We start from the raw sequence: 20,895 nt of genomic DNA, 5'->3' as shown, positions 1-20,895 counted from the left end.
GAACCTTCTTGGGTGGTAGGCCCATAGATTATCTAAGATATCTCTAGTTGATAGTTCACAACTCTTCTTTGTAAATTATTGTAAGGAAGGTGTATGTGTGGGTTTGTTTATTGTATTTCAAAATTTCATAATTTTACATTTGTGGAGATAATAACAAGTCCATATTTTGTTCTCAAAATGATTATTGTTTGTTACTTTTTGTGATGTTTTTGTGGTATTAAGGAGAGCACCCTTCATCAGTGTGTGACCACACACACACACACACACACACACACACACACACACACACACACACATGCACATACACTTAGACACACTGACTCATGCATGTGCGTGCACACACACACAATGTTTATGTTTCATGATACTTTTTTTTTGTTATACATTGCATTTACTTATGTTTTTTTAATTGATTCTAAATGGTAAGCTTCTAAAGACGCCCAAAACCTAATTAAATAATTATATTGATGCATTTATTATGAATACTACTTAACATGATTAATTTCCATTCATAATTAGCTTACATTGGTATTTCTTGAATTATTTTTCCATTTCATATAATTTCATTGATATGATGAGATTAATGAATTAACTATTAGAGGAAATATTCTATCATTAACATGGTTACACTAAGATTATAACTAGTTATATGTGCCTATTATTTGTCACCATATTTATACACAAATCATGATAATCCAATATAATAGTGACTAGTATATTATTTCATCATCTAATCATTACATAAGGTTAAGCATCATAACCCCTTTCATATACAAAAAAATTCTAGCCCTACTTTGTCATCACGGTCATTGATGATAAACTTTAGTTTGCACATGTGATTTTTGTGACTTATATTTTTCTTAATGGGTTAACATTAGGTTTTGGAATGACCTATAATCTCTTACATCAAACATGAAATTACTACCAAAATATTTACTCAAAAACATAGTTGTAACTAAGCTTCTATTAGAGAAGCTTGGCCGAAACTATACTAGACCTACACTATACCAAACCTTATTTCTCCCATGTAACCAAATGATGGGATTTAAAAAGAAATTTAGGATAATACATCTTCCTCCTTTGAATGATTATAAAAGCCATATCATTATTTAATACTTTTACTACAGAGATATTACTATTGCAATTAGATTTACCTCACACAATTAGGAAGAATATATAATCAAATATTTCATGTGCTTCATGGAATCTGTAGAAAACATAGGATAATTGATCCCATTAGCAAGGAAATGAAATAAAATTAAGAAGATGCTTAAACTACAATTGAAGTCCTTATAGGGAATGATAAAATGTTTGATCTACATAACTTGATGGAAAAACTTTCCCTAGGAGAATAATCCAAGATCACATCGTGAACCATTAATAAGGATTAGGGGAAGTTGAATCAACTAAAGTGTAAAATAATAATACAAAATCCATATTAAGTGATAAAGGAAAGTTTACCACCGTGTTGTTAAGTCAACAACTTAAAAATACAAAACAAAAAGGATAAGTAGAGAAAAGTGTCTAGTAGTACATGAGCTTATAAAATGGAATGAAAGTTTCTCATAATCAAGAAACTAAATCTATCATTTATCCTCAAAAATTAAGACATCCTACTGAAGACTTTTAGAAATAGCAATGTCGAGAAGAATACATAGAAAGGTGTAATAATTGATTTTGAGAATGATTGAATCCATTTTCTTCATATAGGATTCTTCTCTGACTTTGAGAGGGAGATTAAGAAACCTCATCATAATTATTATAATCTTGAGATATTTAGTCAATATGATTAAAAGGGGGAAATCATAGTTTGAGAGAGAATGCTCACCCAAACCCACAACCTACCATCTAGAATTAACTCCATGTCTTTTGAAGTCTAAAACGTTGCAATTAAAAATCCTAACACAAGGAAAAATCTTAATTGTGTCTTTAATAAGAGGCCTTCAACTCTCGAAAACCTACTTATGCAAATCTAAGACAAATGTAGAATAAATTAATTTTTCAAATTAGAATTTGACATGAATAATAATTTTTTATTATCAATTATATGCTTCCCACTAACCATGATAGAGAAAGAAAGTGAACAAGAAAGGGGCCACTATTTTCCATGTCGATAAATTCAAAGAGAGTCCCCAAGCTTGTGATGACCACATAGGATAGACCAAGAACTACCCTACCACCCACATCAACAACCAACAAAAAATACTAAGAGATGACATAGTTACATTATCCATGACACCTTTAGGTTGTGGTTGTGTAAGCGTCAACACCCTTGTTTTTAATTAAGGAAATAACACATTTTGAAGGGACCTAAAACCCTTTACAAAATGATTATAAAAGATATATCATAAAATCTCATCAAAAAATTAAGGAACAAACCAAAACCACAAAACAAGTTTTACTAGTGGGTTCCCACAACTTGAAACAAACACTGCACACAAAAAGCTAGTAAGCGGCAGCAACGAAAGGACCAAAGAAAACTCAATCTCAAGTACCCACAACCAAGAACTTGCAAGATTTTTCTTAAGCATTGTCATTTTGGGAACAAAGATTCATGTCAAAAAGGGAATAGAAATCTTATATTTATTTCCTTTCACAATGATTCATCCCTCTTCCACCTTAGTAGCAACGTATTGTCAAATGAAATAAACCCAATGCTAAAACATCACCATCCTAAGAAAGAAGGCCAACAAAACCAACCCTCTTAGAGGTAGTGTCACAATATTTCCAAACATGCCCAATATCCATAAGGGTGCAACCAAAATTGATAGCCATGCCATTACTAATGTATATAACTACCAAGGGCCTATTCCCACTCACATCTCAAGAAACAATGGAGGAGACAATAAGATTGTGAGTCAACCTCCTCATCCACAACACGAGTGGCCAAAATAGCTTGAGAAGAAACCACATGAGCAACCCGATGCACATTGGCCTAAGCAAGCCCATCATTAGTGGATAGAGCAGTGCCATTACTAATGGATATAACTACCAAGGGCCTATTCCCACTCACATCTCAAGAAAAAATGGAGACAATAAGATTGTGAGTCAACATCCTCATCCACAACACAAGTGGCCAAAATAGCTTGAGAAGAAACCACATTAGCAATCTAAGGCACACTAGCCCAAGAAAGCTTGTCATTAGTAACCTAAGGGTTAACATCTTTTTCATACTATTTATTTTAATAAAAAATATTATCCATGACACCACAATTGATGTGATTATTTGGGCCAAATAGAAGAGAACCTAGCAAAAAACATCATGGCATTAGTGTTTCTCGAAGCATTGTCTAGGATAAGGGTGATTGTTTTGGCTTATTCATCCATCATTTTTTTCATTTTCCAAATTCCCATAGAACATACATGTCAAGGATGAACATATGATATCATCTATAGTGCTTAATTATTATATAGGGTTCTAATATCATTTTTTTGTAAAGATTTGTTCTACATACATGTTCGTGAGTGTTTTTTCTTTAAGATACATTCTCATATTAAATTGACATGTACCACAAAACTAATAGTAGTATTTAATAGAAATTTTATTTATTTTGTATCAATTCCCTTTCAGTTCTCAATCCATTTTGAGAGAAGGGTTTAGTAAAACTATCAACAAATGACACAATCTCTCTTCCATTTATCCTCATTTATTCATATTCTCATGCATTTGACCTTTCTATATACACTTACTATTTATTGTATCCCCATGCTTAGGCATGCATTCATTGAATTGGATATATCATTTCATTTTCCTAAGGTAATATTATGAGTACAAGATTAATATTATCTAAAAATATAACATATTTCTTTATTGCCATAGGTAAATCATTTTAATTTTATGTCCCTTTATTTAAAGACATTTAAATGTTCTTCCTATTATCATCATAGGATTATCAAAATCATAAGCACCACTTTATGAACATTATTTGGAGCACTATCACATGAATATATATTATTGTATCATCATCCTAGTACACTAGCATTTTCTAAGACTATTCTCTTTAATGATCACTTCAATTATGAAGATGGACCTTTCAAGGGCCTTAAAAAGTTTGATTCTAAGGTCCTAGAAGAATCCCTAACATTTTTAATTTATTCTCTAATACCTATCAATCAATCAAGATTTAGGATGAATAAAAGATGAAAATAACATATATGATGTTTGAGATATAAATGCAATAATTACTTTCATAAGTATACGATTTATCTCCATTTCAAACATAATTTAGCTAACCACAAGTTTAAATAGATTTAAAAATAAATAAATATATTCTTTCATAAAATAATATAAATACAAATTCATACATTTTAAATTTTATAAAATAATTCAAAAATTAAAGTTGAAAAAAATATTCTCATGTTTTTTTTTTCAAAACTTATAAGTCATGGATGAATTACATTTTCTTATAATTTATCTTTTATAATTTTTTTTTAAAAATATCTTTTAAAAGTTCATTTAAATCAATAAAATTTTATCTAGTAATTTATTTCTACAAATCTTACCTTCTTTTGACCATACCTTTCAAAAGGTAAATTAAATTAATAATATTTGATTATACTTCTTTTAAGATTTTCAAAGCTTCATAAACTATTAATCATTGATAGGTTGAAAAGCAAAATCTAATTGAATTGGTAAAGTTTATATTTTTAAAAGACATTATAATTCAAAATAAAATAGACTTAACATAAAATGTTAAATATAGTCAAAATTCTCTAAAGATATTTGAAAATAGAAAGATGAAATAAATATTGTATATACAGAATACAAAATACAATTAGTTATCTCCTTTAAACATGATATCAGTTAGGAACTTCATATTTTCTCTTGCCTTGAAGTAGTTCTATGAATGGATCAAGTGGATTGTTTAGCGAATAAGCATGCATGTCCTTTAAAGCAATGACACCTATATTCAAAAACAATTATTAGAATATAAAAAATATATAATTAAAAAATCTAAAACTTAATATTTTAAATAAGTCAATGTTTGATTTCGTAAAGCAAAAAACAAATCACTCTATTATTAAAACAAATCAAATCAATCGTCTTTTACATCTTAATTATCTAAATTATATCTAACAATTTAGAGAGAAGATTTTATAACCATTAATATATTTTGTAATTACTTTTGTTTCTATGTTGAGAGGCGAAATGGCATGATTTAGTTTTTATTAGATAAATATGATAAGGGCCCTATAAGGGCCCTCTCATTGTATTATATTTAGTTTTAGTATAGAATATTAAGATTATTATATTTCTCAAAAAAAATTATGTATTATTTCAATTTATATATCAAACTATTAATAGGCATAAATAATATATTCATAATAAAAAGAAATGAAGAGGTGTAATGAAATATCAACTTTATATTTTTCATGATATTAGTACTATATAGTAATGAGATGGTAGGTAGTGACATCTATTAAACTATGCCTCGATATCAAGGTATTTAATGAAGATTAGTTGGATAAAGGTAATTATATACATTATTTTCCTAGCCATCAAGTTGATGTATTTGGTGGCAATCCTTTGTACAAGTCTTAGTGTGGTTTTCAAAGTTAGACAAGAAGAAAGGAAGAACTATACTAAAGGGAAGAAGTTGATAATAATAGAGCGATCAACTTAATATTTTGCATGATACTAGTACTATATAGTCATGAGATGGTAGATAACAAGGTAATGACTTATATTATACTATACCTAAATATCAAGGAATGTAATGAAGTTTAATTGGATAAAGGTAATTAAGTACATTATTTTCCTACACATCAAGTTGTATTGATGTATTTGGTGGCAATCCTTGGTATGAGTGTTAGTGTGGTTTCAGAGTTAGACAAGAAGGGAAGAAGTTAATAATATAAGTGGATCCTAAACCTAAGGAAATCCTCAAGTTTGGTATGGTGGGTGTCTCAAGAGTTGTAAAGAATTTGTAAATTATATTGAGTGAGAATTAGTTGATCATGAAATATACATTTGGATGTGTATGTGGGAGGTGGCCAAGGAGCTAAATCCTTCCTCTTTTGAGGTAATTACAAGTGAATTGTGTCCCCACATAAAACTATGTAATTAGGAAGTCTCCCATAGTCAACTGGCTAGAACATTGCTACTAGATAGTTGTTCATAGCCCTAACAAGGATATTACATTGATTTCCACTAGCATAGAGCTCTAGGACTAGCCAAGTGCCCATAGCCCTAGTAATTTACCAACATGACTTGAAGCTTTAAAATTTGTAACTTTCATTAATTTAAATGCCTTTTCCCATTGGGTCATTGAAAATGAAGTCATTTGGCCAAGTTGGAAACTGAGCTAGTAGCAAGATAAGATAAGATAAGTCTATTAATGTCCAACAAAAGACCACCAAGGGTCTAAGGGATTGAAAGCAATTGAAAGCATACAAGCAAGGAAGCAACAAACTACAAGACACCAAATAGTGTCTAGGAAAGAGCAAGCGAGATCAAAACAAATAAAACACTAAAGGGGCCAACAAGGAGGCAAGAACTAGGGACCCTTCTTCAACTGAAAGAACTCCAACACCGGACAAGATGAATCTGGGCATGAAGGACCTCTGATCTGTCGTTGTGACTTTCTAGAGTGGTGCCACTGAGGAGTGAGAGTAGTAAACCTGGTCTGGGTCTCACAGATTGAGAGTGGCTAGCCACGGGGGTAGTGCTAGTGTTGGAGGTCCGCTTCACCCCCTTGTCGGAGACAAGGGAAAGAAGAAGGTGGTGATGAGGGGCTAACCTATGACCTTCTAGGGGGTCAAGCGCTGCAAAGTGGAGTCCCAAAGCTGCATCGCCTCCCTGAGATAGCGAACCAGACATCTCTAATCTGTATACATGAAGAAAGTTGCGAGGGAACTACAAGAACCTTCCTCTAATCTCATAGTATGACGGGCAACAAAAGATGAAATGTGTCTCTATCTCGGCCTTAGACAAGGAGCATAAACGACAGATCTAGTCCTCTCTGCTTATATGATGATCAACTTGAGAGGTGTTAGATTTTTCACCCAATCCAAGTTTGAACACCCCCCAAACACTAACTTATATAGGCGATTAATAAGCTATTAATGAGTATTGATGCCAACTACATACAATGAGATGACTAGAGCTTCACTATCTTGATTTATAAGTTTGTACCTTGAAAATATGAAATAATATTTTATTCTACAAATGGTGTAGTAAATGCTTTTAATTCCTTCCAAAAACCAAATGGTACAAACATTTATCATCTACACTTGCGAGTAGCCAAAGTTTGTCAATTGAATTTCCACTCGAAGAATGAAAGCCTAGGCAAAGCTACCCTAGTATGTTAGAGGTCATTTCACATATTTCAAGGTTAAATGCTTGTGCATATAGAGAACCCCTGGATGGCTATAAAAAGAGATTGTCAACCTTAGATAATCATTCCAAAAGTGGCATTAGTGTAGAATAGTTTTCATTAATGTGCTTAGTAGTGTAGGTTTAATCTCCCATGGGTACACCAGTGGGGCCAAGGTAAACTTTAAGAAACCCCCCTCCAAAAAAAGATATAAATTATTGATGAATCTTTCATTATTTTGAAAAACCAATTTACTTTTATCAACGAATCTCTCAATTTTTTTTATTTTAATATTATTTACATTGGTCATTATTTTGGAATCATAATTTTTGACTAGAAAATATTGGGGAATCTTAATAATAATAGGAAGTTCACTAATTGTCATGCAATATTACAAATCAAAATTGAACATGTTTTATCTCATGGAAATTATGAGGATAATTACATTATATTTTAAATCAATAGTGAAAACTAAATATTGGTAATATATCCCTAAAGTAACCAATAATTATGATAATTATTGGTGAATTAATTTTAATTTCTTTGATAATATATAATATTTAGGTGAATCAAATCTAATGATGTATCGAATATTGTGGCGAATCTTTGAGTTTAAATTTTTTAATGAAATAAATTATTGAGCGATTTTAAATATTTGAGATTTAGTTTGCATTAAATCTTAAATTATTAGCCAAATTACTAGCAAAAAACTTCTAAAATTCGTAGAATTACGAATATTCACCACTAAAAAAGCCCTAAGTGGGGCTCACACCAATAAAGGTCCAAGACTACTTTCGGACTAATACACAATTGGTGCATAAATTCAAATGATGAATTGATCTTATTAGGCATGAAGTAGGACTTAGAGAGCAACAATTTGAATAGTGAGGAAGGTATAGAGTGAACACATTTATTATGTCTCAAATTGTTGGCTCTTTTTTAGACCTAGGTGACTAAGAGGGCATAATTAATCAATTAATTAGAGGGCCATTTTAGAATGAGCTAAGGGTTACCCCGAGAAGGGCACAATATTGTTGTAGTTGTTGTTTGTGTCCAATTTCTACACATTGGGAGAGGACATGTCACGCCTTAGAGTTTCTAAAGAGGATAGTGTACAATGATGTTGACATTAAGCAAGATTAGCTTGACGAGTTTTATATATAAGTTATTTTTAAGTAAGGTTAGAACACCTCAAACAATGATGATATGGAAGAAGGGGAATCACTCCCTCGTCGTAAATGTAAACACGCTATAGGTGTGTAATTTCATGATTTTTTTGCAGCAATCTTAGTGTGTTTCATAGTAGGGCTTCATATGGAATTTAATGGACACCTAATTTAAATATAGGTCCTCTTTTTATTCAATTTTGTTTGAAATTGGGGAAGGCCCTTATTTTTTAGTAAATTCCTATATTATTTCTCTGATCCAATAATTTATTTGATCACGTAGGCCTAATGTTTCCATTTGTGGCCTTTGTGTTAAGGCCCAACCTCAAAACCAACACCCTACATTCTTGACTTTGTTAATCAAACACCTTTTTTTGATGAGTATATGCGTATAAAATATTTATCTTTCAATTTCAAGCTAATTACACTTAAGATCTTATTCTAACTCTTATCCTTATTTTCAATTCATTGCTTATGTTATGTTTTATATGACTTACAATACTGAATGGTATCTTTTTCATGATCATTTACTTGATACATCTATAACCCTATTATGTTGTTCCTAGTTTTGTTACATTGCTAGCCTAACCTGTGTGGATTCATTGTCCAACTTTCAACGACATAATAGTCATTTCCCTTGTCTCCTCACTTTGGGGGCAAGGGCCCTAATTATATTTGTATATATATCATAGGATCATTTTCTCCCTTTTCCAATTAGTTTTCCTTTTATGATAGCATCATTTCTCGCATTCATTTATTGTGATTACTTATAGACTAATATCCCAAGTACAATCTTATGTTTGCTTGAAATCACATGTCAAGTATAAATGTAAACCACTTAGGGATGTGTAATGTGTCCTTTTCTTTTTCAATACATCCAATATCCTCTACGAACTTACGTTCTCTTATAATTTGATGTTTTCTATTGCATCATTTTACTGTGCCATGTAGGGATTAGCATCCTAAGTGCAATATTATGCTTCTAAGTGCATCTTTATTATAAAAAATCTATCATTTAGAGCATATATTGGACTTTTATTTTCTCTTCTCTCAAGGATCCATTATCCCTTTGGTGTTCCTTTTGTGATAACAAAGTTGACATAACGTAGCATCCTTTCATTTCTTTAACTCATTTCTATACATTGCATTATTTTATGGTACATTCTTATCTTTGGCTATAAAAGTTTTGCTACATGTAGGATCATGTGTCTATACCTAGCAAATATCTTTTTATACCATGGATTTTAATGTTTCTCATTTAATAATCATCTACAGTTTACTTCATATGTGACATCTTTTCTAGCATCTTATGTTGTTTGGAATTGCATATTCTATGTTTTTTTTTTTTTTTTTGTCTTTTCTATGGTGTTGCATTATTCTATGATACTTCTTGTTGGATATAGGGCATTTGCATTTCGTGCATGATTATCAATTGTCGCTTATCAACTTTCCTTAGTACAATGGAATTTGTTTATTATGTGACATTCGTTTCCTATAAGGAATTGTTGTTTGATCATGACTCTCTCTTATACAAGAGGTGCATGTCCTTGATCATCACCTCTTCTTTATTTGCAAAACCATATTCATTATAAACATTTTCCCTTACTATGTGCTCTAAAGTTTGTCATCCTTCATCCAAGGATCCATATTTCACCTATACATAGGGGGTTGAATAAGTGCATTCTTGATATTCTTCTCCTCTTTTGTCTTGAAGTTGTATCTTTGTTCATGAAATTCCTCTCGAAGGTAGATGTCTTGTACACAAGATCTCTTCCTTTAAGGGTCTATTGTCATAAGTGACATATCCTTTCATAATTTATCTATTTCCGTAGCTTACAAGAGTCAACTATCTTTACTAAGTTTGTGGCGTACATTATTGATGGAAGATATCTCCTTGTTGATAGAAGTAGTTATCCTTGATTGTATTCCTTATGATGTATATGGCTACCTAATCATCATGAGGGCGCACACATACACTCTCTTTATACTATAGTTTACCTTTTTATGCGCCTTATTTTTTTGCTAAATCCACAATGGATAACAATGATACTTCTCCATCCTGGGGAAACAAATTGCTAAATCTTTAGAATCAGTGATACTTCTCCACCTTAGGGAAACACACACACATACAAACACCTTTACACTCTGTGGTGATACCAAGAAATTGATCCATGGGTGGACACACATACACATACACGTATGCATGCATGTATAAGATGTCTATGGGTGCACAAGATCGACTATTGTGCACACAAACCTACTAGACCATTTGATCTTTCTTTCTTTTTTTGTTTTTTGGGGATTGACTATCAAGCACACAAACCTGGTAGACCATTCAATCCTTCCTTTTTGTGATTCACAATAAGGCGCACAAGGAAGATAAGTAATTACAAAGGGCAGGAAAGGGAGCATAACTAAGTTCTTTGGCTTGGCATTAGGCATTGGAGAAGGACACAGTGTGTGTCCAACTCAGGGTACAACATACACCTGGGAGTATCCTAACCAGGACTATGTTAGTTTGATGCTATAAGGCATGTGTTTCATACTGTGAAGGTATGTGGGGTTCTAAGTAAGAACTGTGTCCTCCTATGAATGCTTCTTGCCATAGAAAAGGACAAGAACTAGAATTGATCCTCGTCCTATCCTTTGCAATTATTTATCTTCCTTGTACTATTCTTAAATTTTTTCGTTCTCTTTTTTCTCCCATGTTCTGTTCTTCCAAATCTCACATAGCTTATATAACCTTTTAAGAGGTAATTTCCAAACCATCACATCTTTTGGGAAAGATTACTTTTGTTTAACTCTTCATAATCAAAACTCTTTCTACCTTACTAGGTGAGATACTCTCTCTCTCTCTCTCTCTCTCTCTCTCTCTCTCTCTCTCTCTCTCTCTCTCTCTCTCTCTCTCTCTCGTTGTTGGTGGGATAGAATCATGTGGGATGTAGTCATTTATGGTGCTCTTTCCTTTACTATTTAATCTTCTATTCTTTGTAATAGTCTTTTGGATATGATATTAGTGGATAGACATTTCCTTAGATAAGGTCGCTTTCACTAGTTTATTTGGGCTTTAGTACTAGCCCATTTTGTGTCTCTTTGGGTTTCTTTTCCTTTCATTTTCTTTTGCTTTGTTTTCATGCTCCTATGCATGGGAATGGAGTTAGGATCCTAGGTTTTGGGGGCTTCTATCCTTAAGCTTAGTGATGTTGTATCTTGATGTGTCAGTGTCTCCTCTCTCTTCTCCTTTTACCAAGAGTATGACTTGCCCCATACTCCAAGTAAAGTAGGGGCTAAATGTATTGTCTTAAAATGGATGCACTTCATTTTGAGACATTTTAGCCTTCTTTAGTTTAAGGTTGTGGTCTCCCATTATCCTTCTCTAATCCATCTCATGCTTCTATATCATCTTTCTACCTTTTTGTTCATATCTTATGGCAGGCCCAATATTTCACAATTCTTTCTGCACTTCCTTTAAGACTTTTGGAGGCCCTTCCTCTTCCCTTCTCCAATAATAGGTCAACCCAAGTCAACTTGTTCTGGAAGAGGTTGACCTATTCCTCGATGATTGCAAAGCACGGGGCCCAAAATGGCTCAGGGTTCCCAACTCTAGCTAGTGTATTGTTTTCCTGCCCAAAAACTAGTATAAAAGGAGGTTGTCCTTGTTGGTTCCCAAAACCAAAGATTGGAAATCCAAGAGCTTTTTTATTCTCCAATAGGATTCCACAATTAGTTCTGACCAATGAACAAGAATACTTCAAATTTCCCTATACTTTAGGCTTCACTACACCTAGGCTAGTGAACTTTTACTTCAAACTTGATCACCTAGTTCAAAGTTTTTCTATAGTGAATTTAAGGTTTATGGGTTCTGAGGGTGGCAAGGTCCCCAAACTCTATTGAAACAAAGCTATGTGATTGCTTGAAACAATTAAATGTTTACATAAGATTTTAAAAATAGTTGAGTTGATTTTTGTAGGAAGGGAATATATATAAGATAAGATAAGATAAATTTATTAATGTCCAAGATACAAGATACAAGATACAAGATACAAGACCGCTAGTAGCAAGAGCACCAAACGATGCTAAGGAAAGAAAGAAAACGGGAAGAAAAAGATATAAAAGAAGAAGCATGGAGCACAAGATGAGGCAAGGACTAAGGGTCCTTCCTCGGTAAAAAGAAGCCAAGCACCGAAGGGTATGAACTAGGGCGAATAGGTGCCCTAAACCGTTGTCGAGAGGACCACAAAGTTTGACTGAATCTTATAACTACTCTTCAATGACTCTAAATGACCAGTGCCTTGTTTACTTAGGCAATACAGTTTATAGTAAATATTCTTATATACAACCTTAGAGGACGACATACATCACAAGTTCATGTATTCTATATGTGGAAGACCAATCATATGTGCAATTGATGTTAGTCTCGAAGGATTTTTAACTTCTTTAGAAGGAAAGTCCAATTAGACATGGATGATGAAACATATGTATATTTCACACAATCCCTAATTATCAAACAAAAATGCTATGAAAAATCTAATACACATGCACGATTAGAGTAATTCATCAATCAACTTAGTGACCATAAGGAACTAATCCAAACATTAATTTTATTCTCCTTGCCTTTTAAAATAAACAAAAAATGAAAAAAAAAAATTATCATAAAATAATAGTACATTAATTTATCTTTGTATGTGAAACATTCATCATAATCCTTTACAAATTCTGAATACTCCCTTGTAATTGTATTGCTCATTTTATTTTATTTATCTTTGTAAGTGAAACATTCATCATAATCCTTTACAAATTCTGAATACTCCTTTGTAATTGTATTGCTTCGTTTATTTTATTTTTCTTATTCCATATAAACCAAGAGGGTGTAAAGACTAATAGACACACATCCAAAGAATCTAATGATATTAAAATTGGGGATAGGACAAAATGCACTAATTCAGTTCTACCAAAACGTAAATTTTTTTCAAAAAAATTTATTGTTGTTTTCAACTACAAACTATATAGATCATAAAGATTAAATGCTAAAATTTTTTAAAAAAATCTATATATATATTTTTTTAAATTTCTTTGAAAATTGATCAACTATACAGTTTGTGGTTTGTGGGAGAGAATAGCGGCGTCCTTAAAATTGTAACCGCTTATCGTTAATGAATCGCAATATTATTCCAAACTGCCTGATGCATATATTTGTCTTTCTAAACTTAATAATTCGATTGAGTAAGCGGTGATAAAAGAGAAATCTTCCACGCGATGACGAGGATATAGATGTCGCATTTTACTCTTCCCGCATTTCGTCATGGCGAAGTTTTGCGTGGTCCGGTCCTGTCCATTATGTACTCAAGAAATTTGCTCATTGCCTTAATCTTCTTTTCATAACGACAACATCTCTGGGTGAACAATTCGACCATTCAATGCTAAGTCAGCGAGACCACTGCTGCAAATAACAACTAATGCGATATACCAAAGTTGACTTATCGCTACTTCGATAGATTGCCTCTGATGGTAATGAGTGAATTTCCTTCATACTGAATGTTCTAAATTATCGCTTTTCACCGCTTTGTCTGCCTTTCGATTCCTACATATTCTTAATTCTAATGCCGTTTTATTTCCATTTCATCCAAGTATTTGTTGTTTCACTGTACTAGTTTATTATTATTTTGGCTACCCCTGTCAAACTCAAAAAAACTTTGCGTAAGCCATAAAATGTTTTTTCGATCAAAATGGAAAATGGACCATATGATGAAGGTTTCAGATATATTTTCCCAGTAATGATTTTGGGACCCACAATTATTTCAGTTATTCCTTCCAAGTTATAAAACTCATTCCATATGATTCCACCAGTACTGAAGTATTCATGTGCCCGCACTCTAATCTCACGGCTGACTTTAGAAGGCAGAATAAGGGTCGGAAAGAATATTTGTCTTGTTTGATTGCCTTCTCCCAAATTTAATAACATTATAAATTATGCATCACACCAGTATTATTAATTTACTTCGTATTAATTTAAATATGGGCTTCTATATATATTTTTTCACATATAGGCATCTCCTGGTTATATCTTTCTGATCAACCATAGTAACCATAATACTTCCATTGACTGACATGACATGGATAATGAAGTGATAGAAAATTGTGCAAAAATGGAGACTAAAATTAAGGCTCCATCAGACCTCTTGCCCGGTGAGTGTGAAGCACAGGGCCCGAAGTGCCTCGGGGTTCCTAATTTATTTATTTTACTCTGGGATTGGCCTGTATTGTTTCCCCACCCAAAACCTAGTATAGAAGGAGGCTTGTGGTATTCATTTTCATATCCACACCCTTTGTGATCAAGCATTCAAGGCTCAAGGCGTTCAAGCAAGAAAGCAAGCATCTGGAAGCATTCATCAAGTCCAAGCATTTCGTCTTTGCATCAAGCTTCTTCCTTCAAGGTGATAGTAGTGGAGTTTGGCTTCAAAAGAAGAGATCTATCATTCCCAAATCCTTTAGGCCTCTTCTATCATTCATCAGAGTATGTCACATACCTTCCCATTCACGAGGTTTTGGCTTCTTTGATTTCCCTTTGATTTCTTTGAATCAAAGCTATTACATATACATACTGGATCACATATCGAATTCAATTGCATCTATGAAGGTAATTGTATAATTTGGCCCATATCCACACTTTTTGGAGCAAAAACACACTTTTCCGAGCATATTTCAAATTGCTCTATCATTTACTTCCATTTTTAAATTTTAGCATAATTCCATATCTTAATTGGGTTGATTGCATATATTTAGGACCTTGACCTATCTTACACTTCTCATTTAATCAATTTAAACCTATTGCACTTGTACATTTACATATCCTCATTCAAATTTACATTGCATGAAAGAGGATATGCTTGTGTACTTCCTTGATACGATTTGAGTTTAACATTAGCATCCCTTTTATCTCCTTGGGTTTTGCTAATCTAAGTCGAGTTGTGTTGAGATTTGCGCTTTGGAAGCCCCTCTTTCTCTTGTATTTTAAATTCTTTCGATGTGAAAAGTGGAGTCCTACATCCTATTAAAACGCTTCCATTTTTCTACTCAATAACAATAACATAAGTTGTTTTAGAGTATATCTAGCTTTGAGAGGATTAGTGAATTAGCATACATGGCTTGAGGCTTAACATGTTTAACTCTTAACATTGTAATTTAGTTGTCAGTGGTGTACAAATGCTCTAAATAGTTCCTAAATGATAATGTAGGTCATTAATCATCCTTGCATTCATCATTTCTCTTAAACCAAAAATATGCGTGGGACACAAATAGGGGAAGAATGACTATATAAGGAACTCACCAATGGAGGGGATCAAACATGACATCACTTAGCGGAAATGAGAAAACACACTACATACCCTAACCTAACCAACAACACCACTTTTAAGGGTCCCATTAACTAGATTTCTAAACTCCCTTGGTGACCTAACTTCTTTTGCATGATATGTCGCTTTGCAATTTAACATGGGATTTGGGGAAGAAGGGGGCATACTCTTCTATTTTTGACCCATATGAAAAATTTACATAAATAAATTTGGTAGTCACTTTCTAGTGACAAGAAACCTTATTGACACATTGATGTACCAATTCTTATGTTAATGTGGACCTGACAATTGAAGACCAATGAGCTAGGGCCTCAACCAAATACCTAATGAGACATCCTTGCATAGCCAATGGATGGTTGTTGTCAAGGCTCCAATAGGGCGTCTTGCTCTAGAATTGAAGGCTTTGTGGAAGTCTATTATTCACGAACTAGGGCTTTCTCTAGCACTCCTACTTCAAGTGATGAGCTGGAAAGTTCCCAATCATCCCAAAACTGGGCATCACTTTCCTCAACAAGGCATCTTTCTTTGATGTGTTACACACACCTTTGGCTCTAATCTTCTTTTCTCCATTGAATTTTGGGTTGAGACTTCTTGCGCATGTCATCAAGGTTAAGCTTCAAACCTTTTGGCATAATTAGCTCCACAAACTCATTTTTCAACTCAAACTTCATGCATGGTTTGTGATCTTCCTTGCTCTCCATGGCACACATATGGTAGAAATATTCCTTCCCACAAGGTCTACGTCTTATTTCCTCCTCCCCTTGTCTAGGGTTAGCTACTAGGTAGGGACTAGGAAGTTGAGCTTTCTCCTTCATCCTTGCATCTGGCTCTTTCTCTAGATCTGGGTCACTCTTGTTACTCACTACATTGCTTCAACCACTAATATGGATCATAGCTATTCCTCTTGCTCATCTTCAAGACAAAACCTTTAAGCCCTTTCAACAATATTTGGAGGACTTGGCAATCAATTTTTATTGAGTTCATTTGACACAATCAATCTCTTCTTGTTTTACTTTCTTCATCTTCCATGGGTTGATCCAACTAAATGAACACGATCTCACTCTCTCTCTACATCTATGTGCTCTGAAATCTTCTACATGGATATTATTACATCAAGTGATATTTAAAATTTCATCGATTTCTGTTGGGAAACTAGCCCTACAATGCTAACTTTGTCTTGTTACCATACAACATCCCATCCTTGTTGAGATTCAAGGGCTAGTTTCGCACTTCTTACTCATTAAGCTTTCCACCTCTATTCAGTACATTTTTTTCAAGGATTGATCTTGAACCTCTAGCTCTTTCTCCTTGTTTCTGCTCAAGCTTAAATATTGTGGTTAGATTCCTTCTCTTTCCTTTGACACCCATCTTGATGCAAATTGAATTGCTCCATCCCCATTTTCAATTCATTCAAGCTTAGCTCTTGGATTTGGCTCACCAGATTTGCTACCTAGTCCTAGCTTATTTGTTGTGTGGATGTTTCTCCACTTTAAACTCATTCTTTGTTGTCGCCTTTCCTTCCTTCCTAACAATCCAAATCTCTGTCCTTTTTGCAAGAAATTTAGGATCACCAACATGTGTTTTGGATCAATTCTCATGCCTTCCATCTTCAGCTTCTCTTTTGCCCCCCCTTCCTACTGTTTTCCTTTACAAATTGAATTAGAAGCATTGTTTTCTTGGTTCTTTCTTTTCGCACAACATTGTCTCCAAGTATTCTCGAGAATTTCATCATCTCCTTGTGGAAGCTTGTTGCCTCACCATATTTGTTGATTGTTGCTTCTCCATTGAGCTCAAATTTCATATGTTTCCTTCCTTGTTGTCTTTTCAGATGGCCAATCTTTATAGGCTGGTCAAGGAGAACCACTCTACAAGATCTCACAAGACAAATCCCCATCATCATTGATCAGCTTCATCCTCTTGAGGTAAAACAAAATGGTTGTGATGCTTGGTTGGTTGTTCTAGTTGATAGCACAGAGGTACTTTCCTTTCTTGGCTCCATCCTCTGTAATGTCGCATTGTTCAATTATGCTAATCACCACTACATAAAGAGCATTCAATTTACAATTAACAGGCTAACTAACTGTGAATATCTCTACTGCATGGCCTGTAGTGGAAGATGCCACATGACCTTGAGGAAAAACAGGAAAGTTGAAGAGCTCAATCAGTTGCTCTTGTTAACAGGAACAGGGGTTTGCCTTTCTTGTCTCCACCCTCCATAATGAAGACCTGATCAATCATGCTAACTTCTACTACTTAAAAAACATTTTTGGGCTACTATTGACAGGTTTGCTAATTGTAAACTCTTTCTACTGAATGGCCTGCAGTGGAAGACTTTAATGGTAGTGTTCCATTGTAGTGGTTGATTGGTGTTTTATCTGCATTTATGTAACTCCATGGTTTCTGCAGCTACTGTTTCTAATGCTTTCATATTGTGATCATATGGATTTGCTGCCTTTAGGGCTGTGTCTCCTTCATTGCTGTGATTCTTTACTACTGCAGTTTTATCTTTGGCATTCCTTGCTATGATCACTGTTGCCCCTTGTCATTCTCTATTTGTATATTACATATGCGTATTCCATAAGAAAAGAAAGTACATGTAATTTGTGTTGTGAGTGTATTGGACACTTCTGTTTTTGTAATTCTACAATTATCTACATTGGTTGATGCATGGATTTATTAATCCAGTTCAATTTTCGATATGCAATTTTTCTCTGTGGAATACAAAGCAACGCATCCTGTGGCATAGAACTGAATAATTTAGTTATTGACTTAAACTGGATGAAACATTCCGACTAAGTGGAGAAATCATTTTACAATAGAAATATCCTATACTATTGCTCTGTGAGAATTTTGTAAACAGTATATAAAGAGAAATACAATGTTGAAAAGGATTTTAGCTCTTCAAAGTTCAGCCTATCTTTCAGGATCATTTTTTAAAGAATATTCAGTTAACTACGTGGCTTCTAAGAATGCAAAATGATCGAACAAATCATCCAATGGCAAAATAGAAGTTTTTCCAAGAAGAACTCGGTTAAGGGATAATAATTAAGGGCCCGTTTGGTGATGGGAATATGACTGGAATAGGCATTAACAAATACTAAAAATTTTGAATTCACCGTTTGGGTGTGACAAATAGGATTTAGGAATACGAATATATATGCTCATTTTGACCTCAAAACGTGCATTTGATATTCCACCAAAATAGGTGTAATATCAAATTCCATGAAAATGTCCATTTGATTTTGCATTTTGCTTTTTCACATTTTAATATTTTTGGGATCCGAGCATTGGTGTATTATTTCTGCGTAAGGAAGATGGAGAATACACTCTGCATATACAATGGCCAAACCCAGGCAATCAATGGAGAACACGCTCTGCAAATACCGATAGAAAAACCCAGTCAATTTTATCTCATTCAAGCTGCAGGCCTGGCCTTAGTAGTAGGGCACCATAGAGCAGAATAGTAATGTCCCACTGACGCTATTATATCTAGTTTGTTTTATTGCTGTGGTGAGGAATTCATAATTACAGCAGATTAGAAGAGTCTGATGGAGAAGAAGATTAGTGAATACAGGAGTGCGATCAGGATGAGGAAGACAGCAGCCACGAGGGCGATGGCGATGAGGCTTGGATCACTCACAGCGGTGCTGACTCTCCAGAGCACGAGAATGGGGAAGACTTTGTAATATTTAAACTTATAATGGTGGAAATATTTTAATTGAATCTTATTCCTATTTTAATTTTGCACAACCAAATGCATTGAGAATAATGAATCTAGAATAATGAATCCAGGATAACAAATGTTTATTCTTAATTCCTATTCTGGTCGCCAAACAGGCCCTAAAGGAATGAAAGGCTGCTAAGAAGGAACTCAAGAATGAGAAATCTTCTGAAGGTCTTGTGGGGTTGTACAAGATGTGGATGTGATTACGAACGAAAGCATTAGGAAATTCGTCAAACTCTTCCCAAACCTAGAACAGGGAAGTTCGCAATGGGAATTGAAAATCCGGTTGGCGTCTACCTCCAATTTATGTCACAGAGGCATGGCTGAAAGAATTAAGTTTCTGTTTTCCTGTATTATTAAAGATAAATTCATCTATAGTATGAAAGCTAGGTATGTTCTTGCTAGACTTGGGAGATTATTTAGTCAACAAATTACTTGCAGGTCGAGTCACACTCGATAATTCATGAGTTCCTCAGCAAAGCTTGGAATCTTTTAAACTCAGATTTGACTACTGAAAAACACTGCTGCGGATATTTTTCTAAACCATTTGTTTTAATTTTTTTCTCTACCTCATCTTCAGCAGTTGCAAACTTATAAGACTAGATAAATTTTTGAGTGACTGGAGGTTTGATATGAAGATTGAGTCGACAATTGAAGTGGATTTGCAAAGGTATTTTCTATATTTTTGCTCTTTATTTTCTAACTTTTTTAAAAAGAAATTTAAACCCTAAAGTTTTTTAAAAAAACCTTGCTGCTAAGCTGCTGTTTTTATATTTTCTCCAACCCCCTCTGCTGCATTTGTTTTGTTTTTCTTAGGTTTTTCTTTCTTTTTGCCAAAATTTCATTTCCAAATGAATGAAAACTCTGCTGTTGTGCTGCTCAATTTTTATGTTTTAAGAACATCCAAAATCTAGTGAGCAATCTTCATAGAAGTATGGCACACCAGATGAGATCAAGAGGACAATAATAAGCAATATTTGGAGATTTTACATGAAGAGAACTGAGGAGAGAAATGAATTCCCTACTTTCTAGCTACGGGGAGAAGAAAAATAGAAAAAGCTGGAAAGAAAGCCAGCAAGGGAAGCAGTGCCATTAGTGATAGATTCCCTTATTGCCCTTGAATTATCATGTAGAGATTGTTTTGATTGGCACACAGATTTGATTTACCTCCATTGACTAGAGTTCTAGTCAATTGATCCATTTAATTTATCAAACATTCCAATGACACAACCTTGGCTAGGATGGCAGGGGCAACTGTTTATTTAGACTGCAAAAAATCAAGTATAGCACCCCCTATAAACTGCATTGAACTTGGTAAACTTTTTAACATGACCATT

At 33.8% G+C, this 20,895-nt stretch overlaps 1 protein-coding gene and 1 long non-coding RNA gene across 2 annotated transcripts in view; one reads left to right on the top strand and one right to left on the bottom strand.

The window, feature by feature from the left end:
• Positions 1-4,621: 4,621 nt before the first annotated feature.
• LOC149550015 (maltose excess protein 1-like, chloroplastic) overlaps positions 4,622-20,895 on the bottom strand; it is a 73,968-nt gene continuing 57,694 nt past the window's right edge. Inside the window, exon 8 of the mRNA XM_089793184.1 lies at positions 4,622-4,904. Within this exon, the coding sequence (XP_089649310.1) occupies positions 4,801-4,904 (104 nt within the window). The 3' untranslated portion in view covers positions 4,622-4,800. The remainder of the gene's footprint in view (positions 4,905-20,895) is intronic.
• Positions 13,716-20,895, top strand: part of LOC149550016 (uncharacterized) — a 54,139-nt gene continuing 46,959 nt past the window's right edge. The window contains exon 1 of the long non-coding RNA XR_016354162.1: positions 13,716-13,990. This is a non-coding gene — a long non-coding RNA (uncharacterized LOC149550016). The remainder of the gene's footprint in view (positions 13,991-20,895) is intronic.

Source organism: Cupressus sempervirens, chromosome 7, assembly GCF_028749045.1.
Source record: "Cupressus sempervirens isolate cs-2001-9-10 chromosome 7, ASM2874904v1, whole genome shotgun sequence".
Taxonomy (NCBI): Eukaryota; Viridiplantae; Streptophyta; class Pinopsida; order Cupressales; family Cupressaceae; genus Cupressus; species Cupressus sempervirens.
This window is presented reverse-complemented; position numbering and strand designations above follow the sequence as displayed.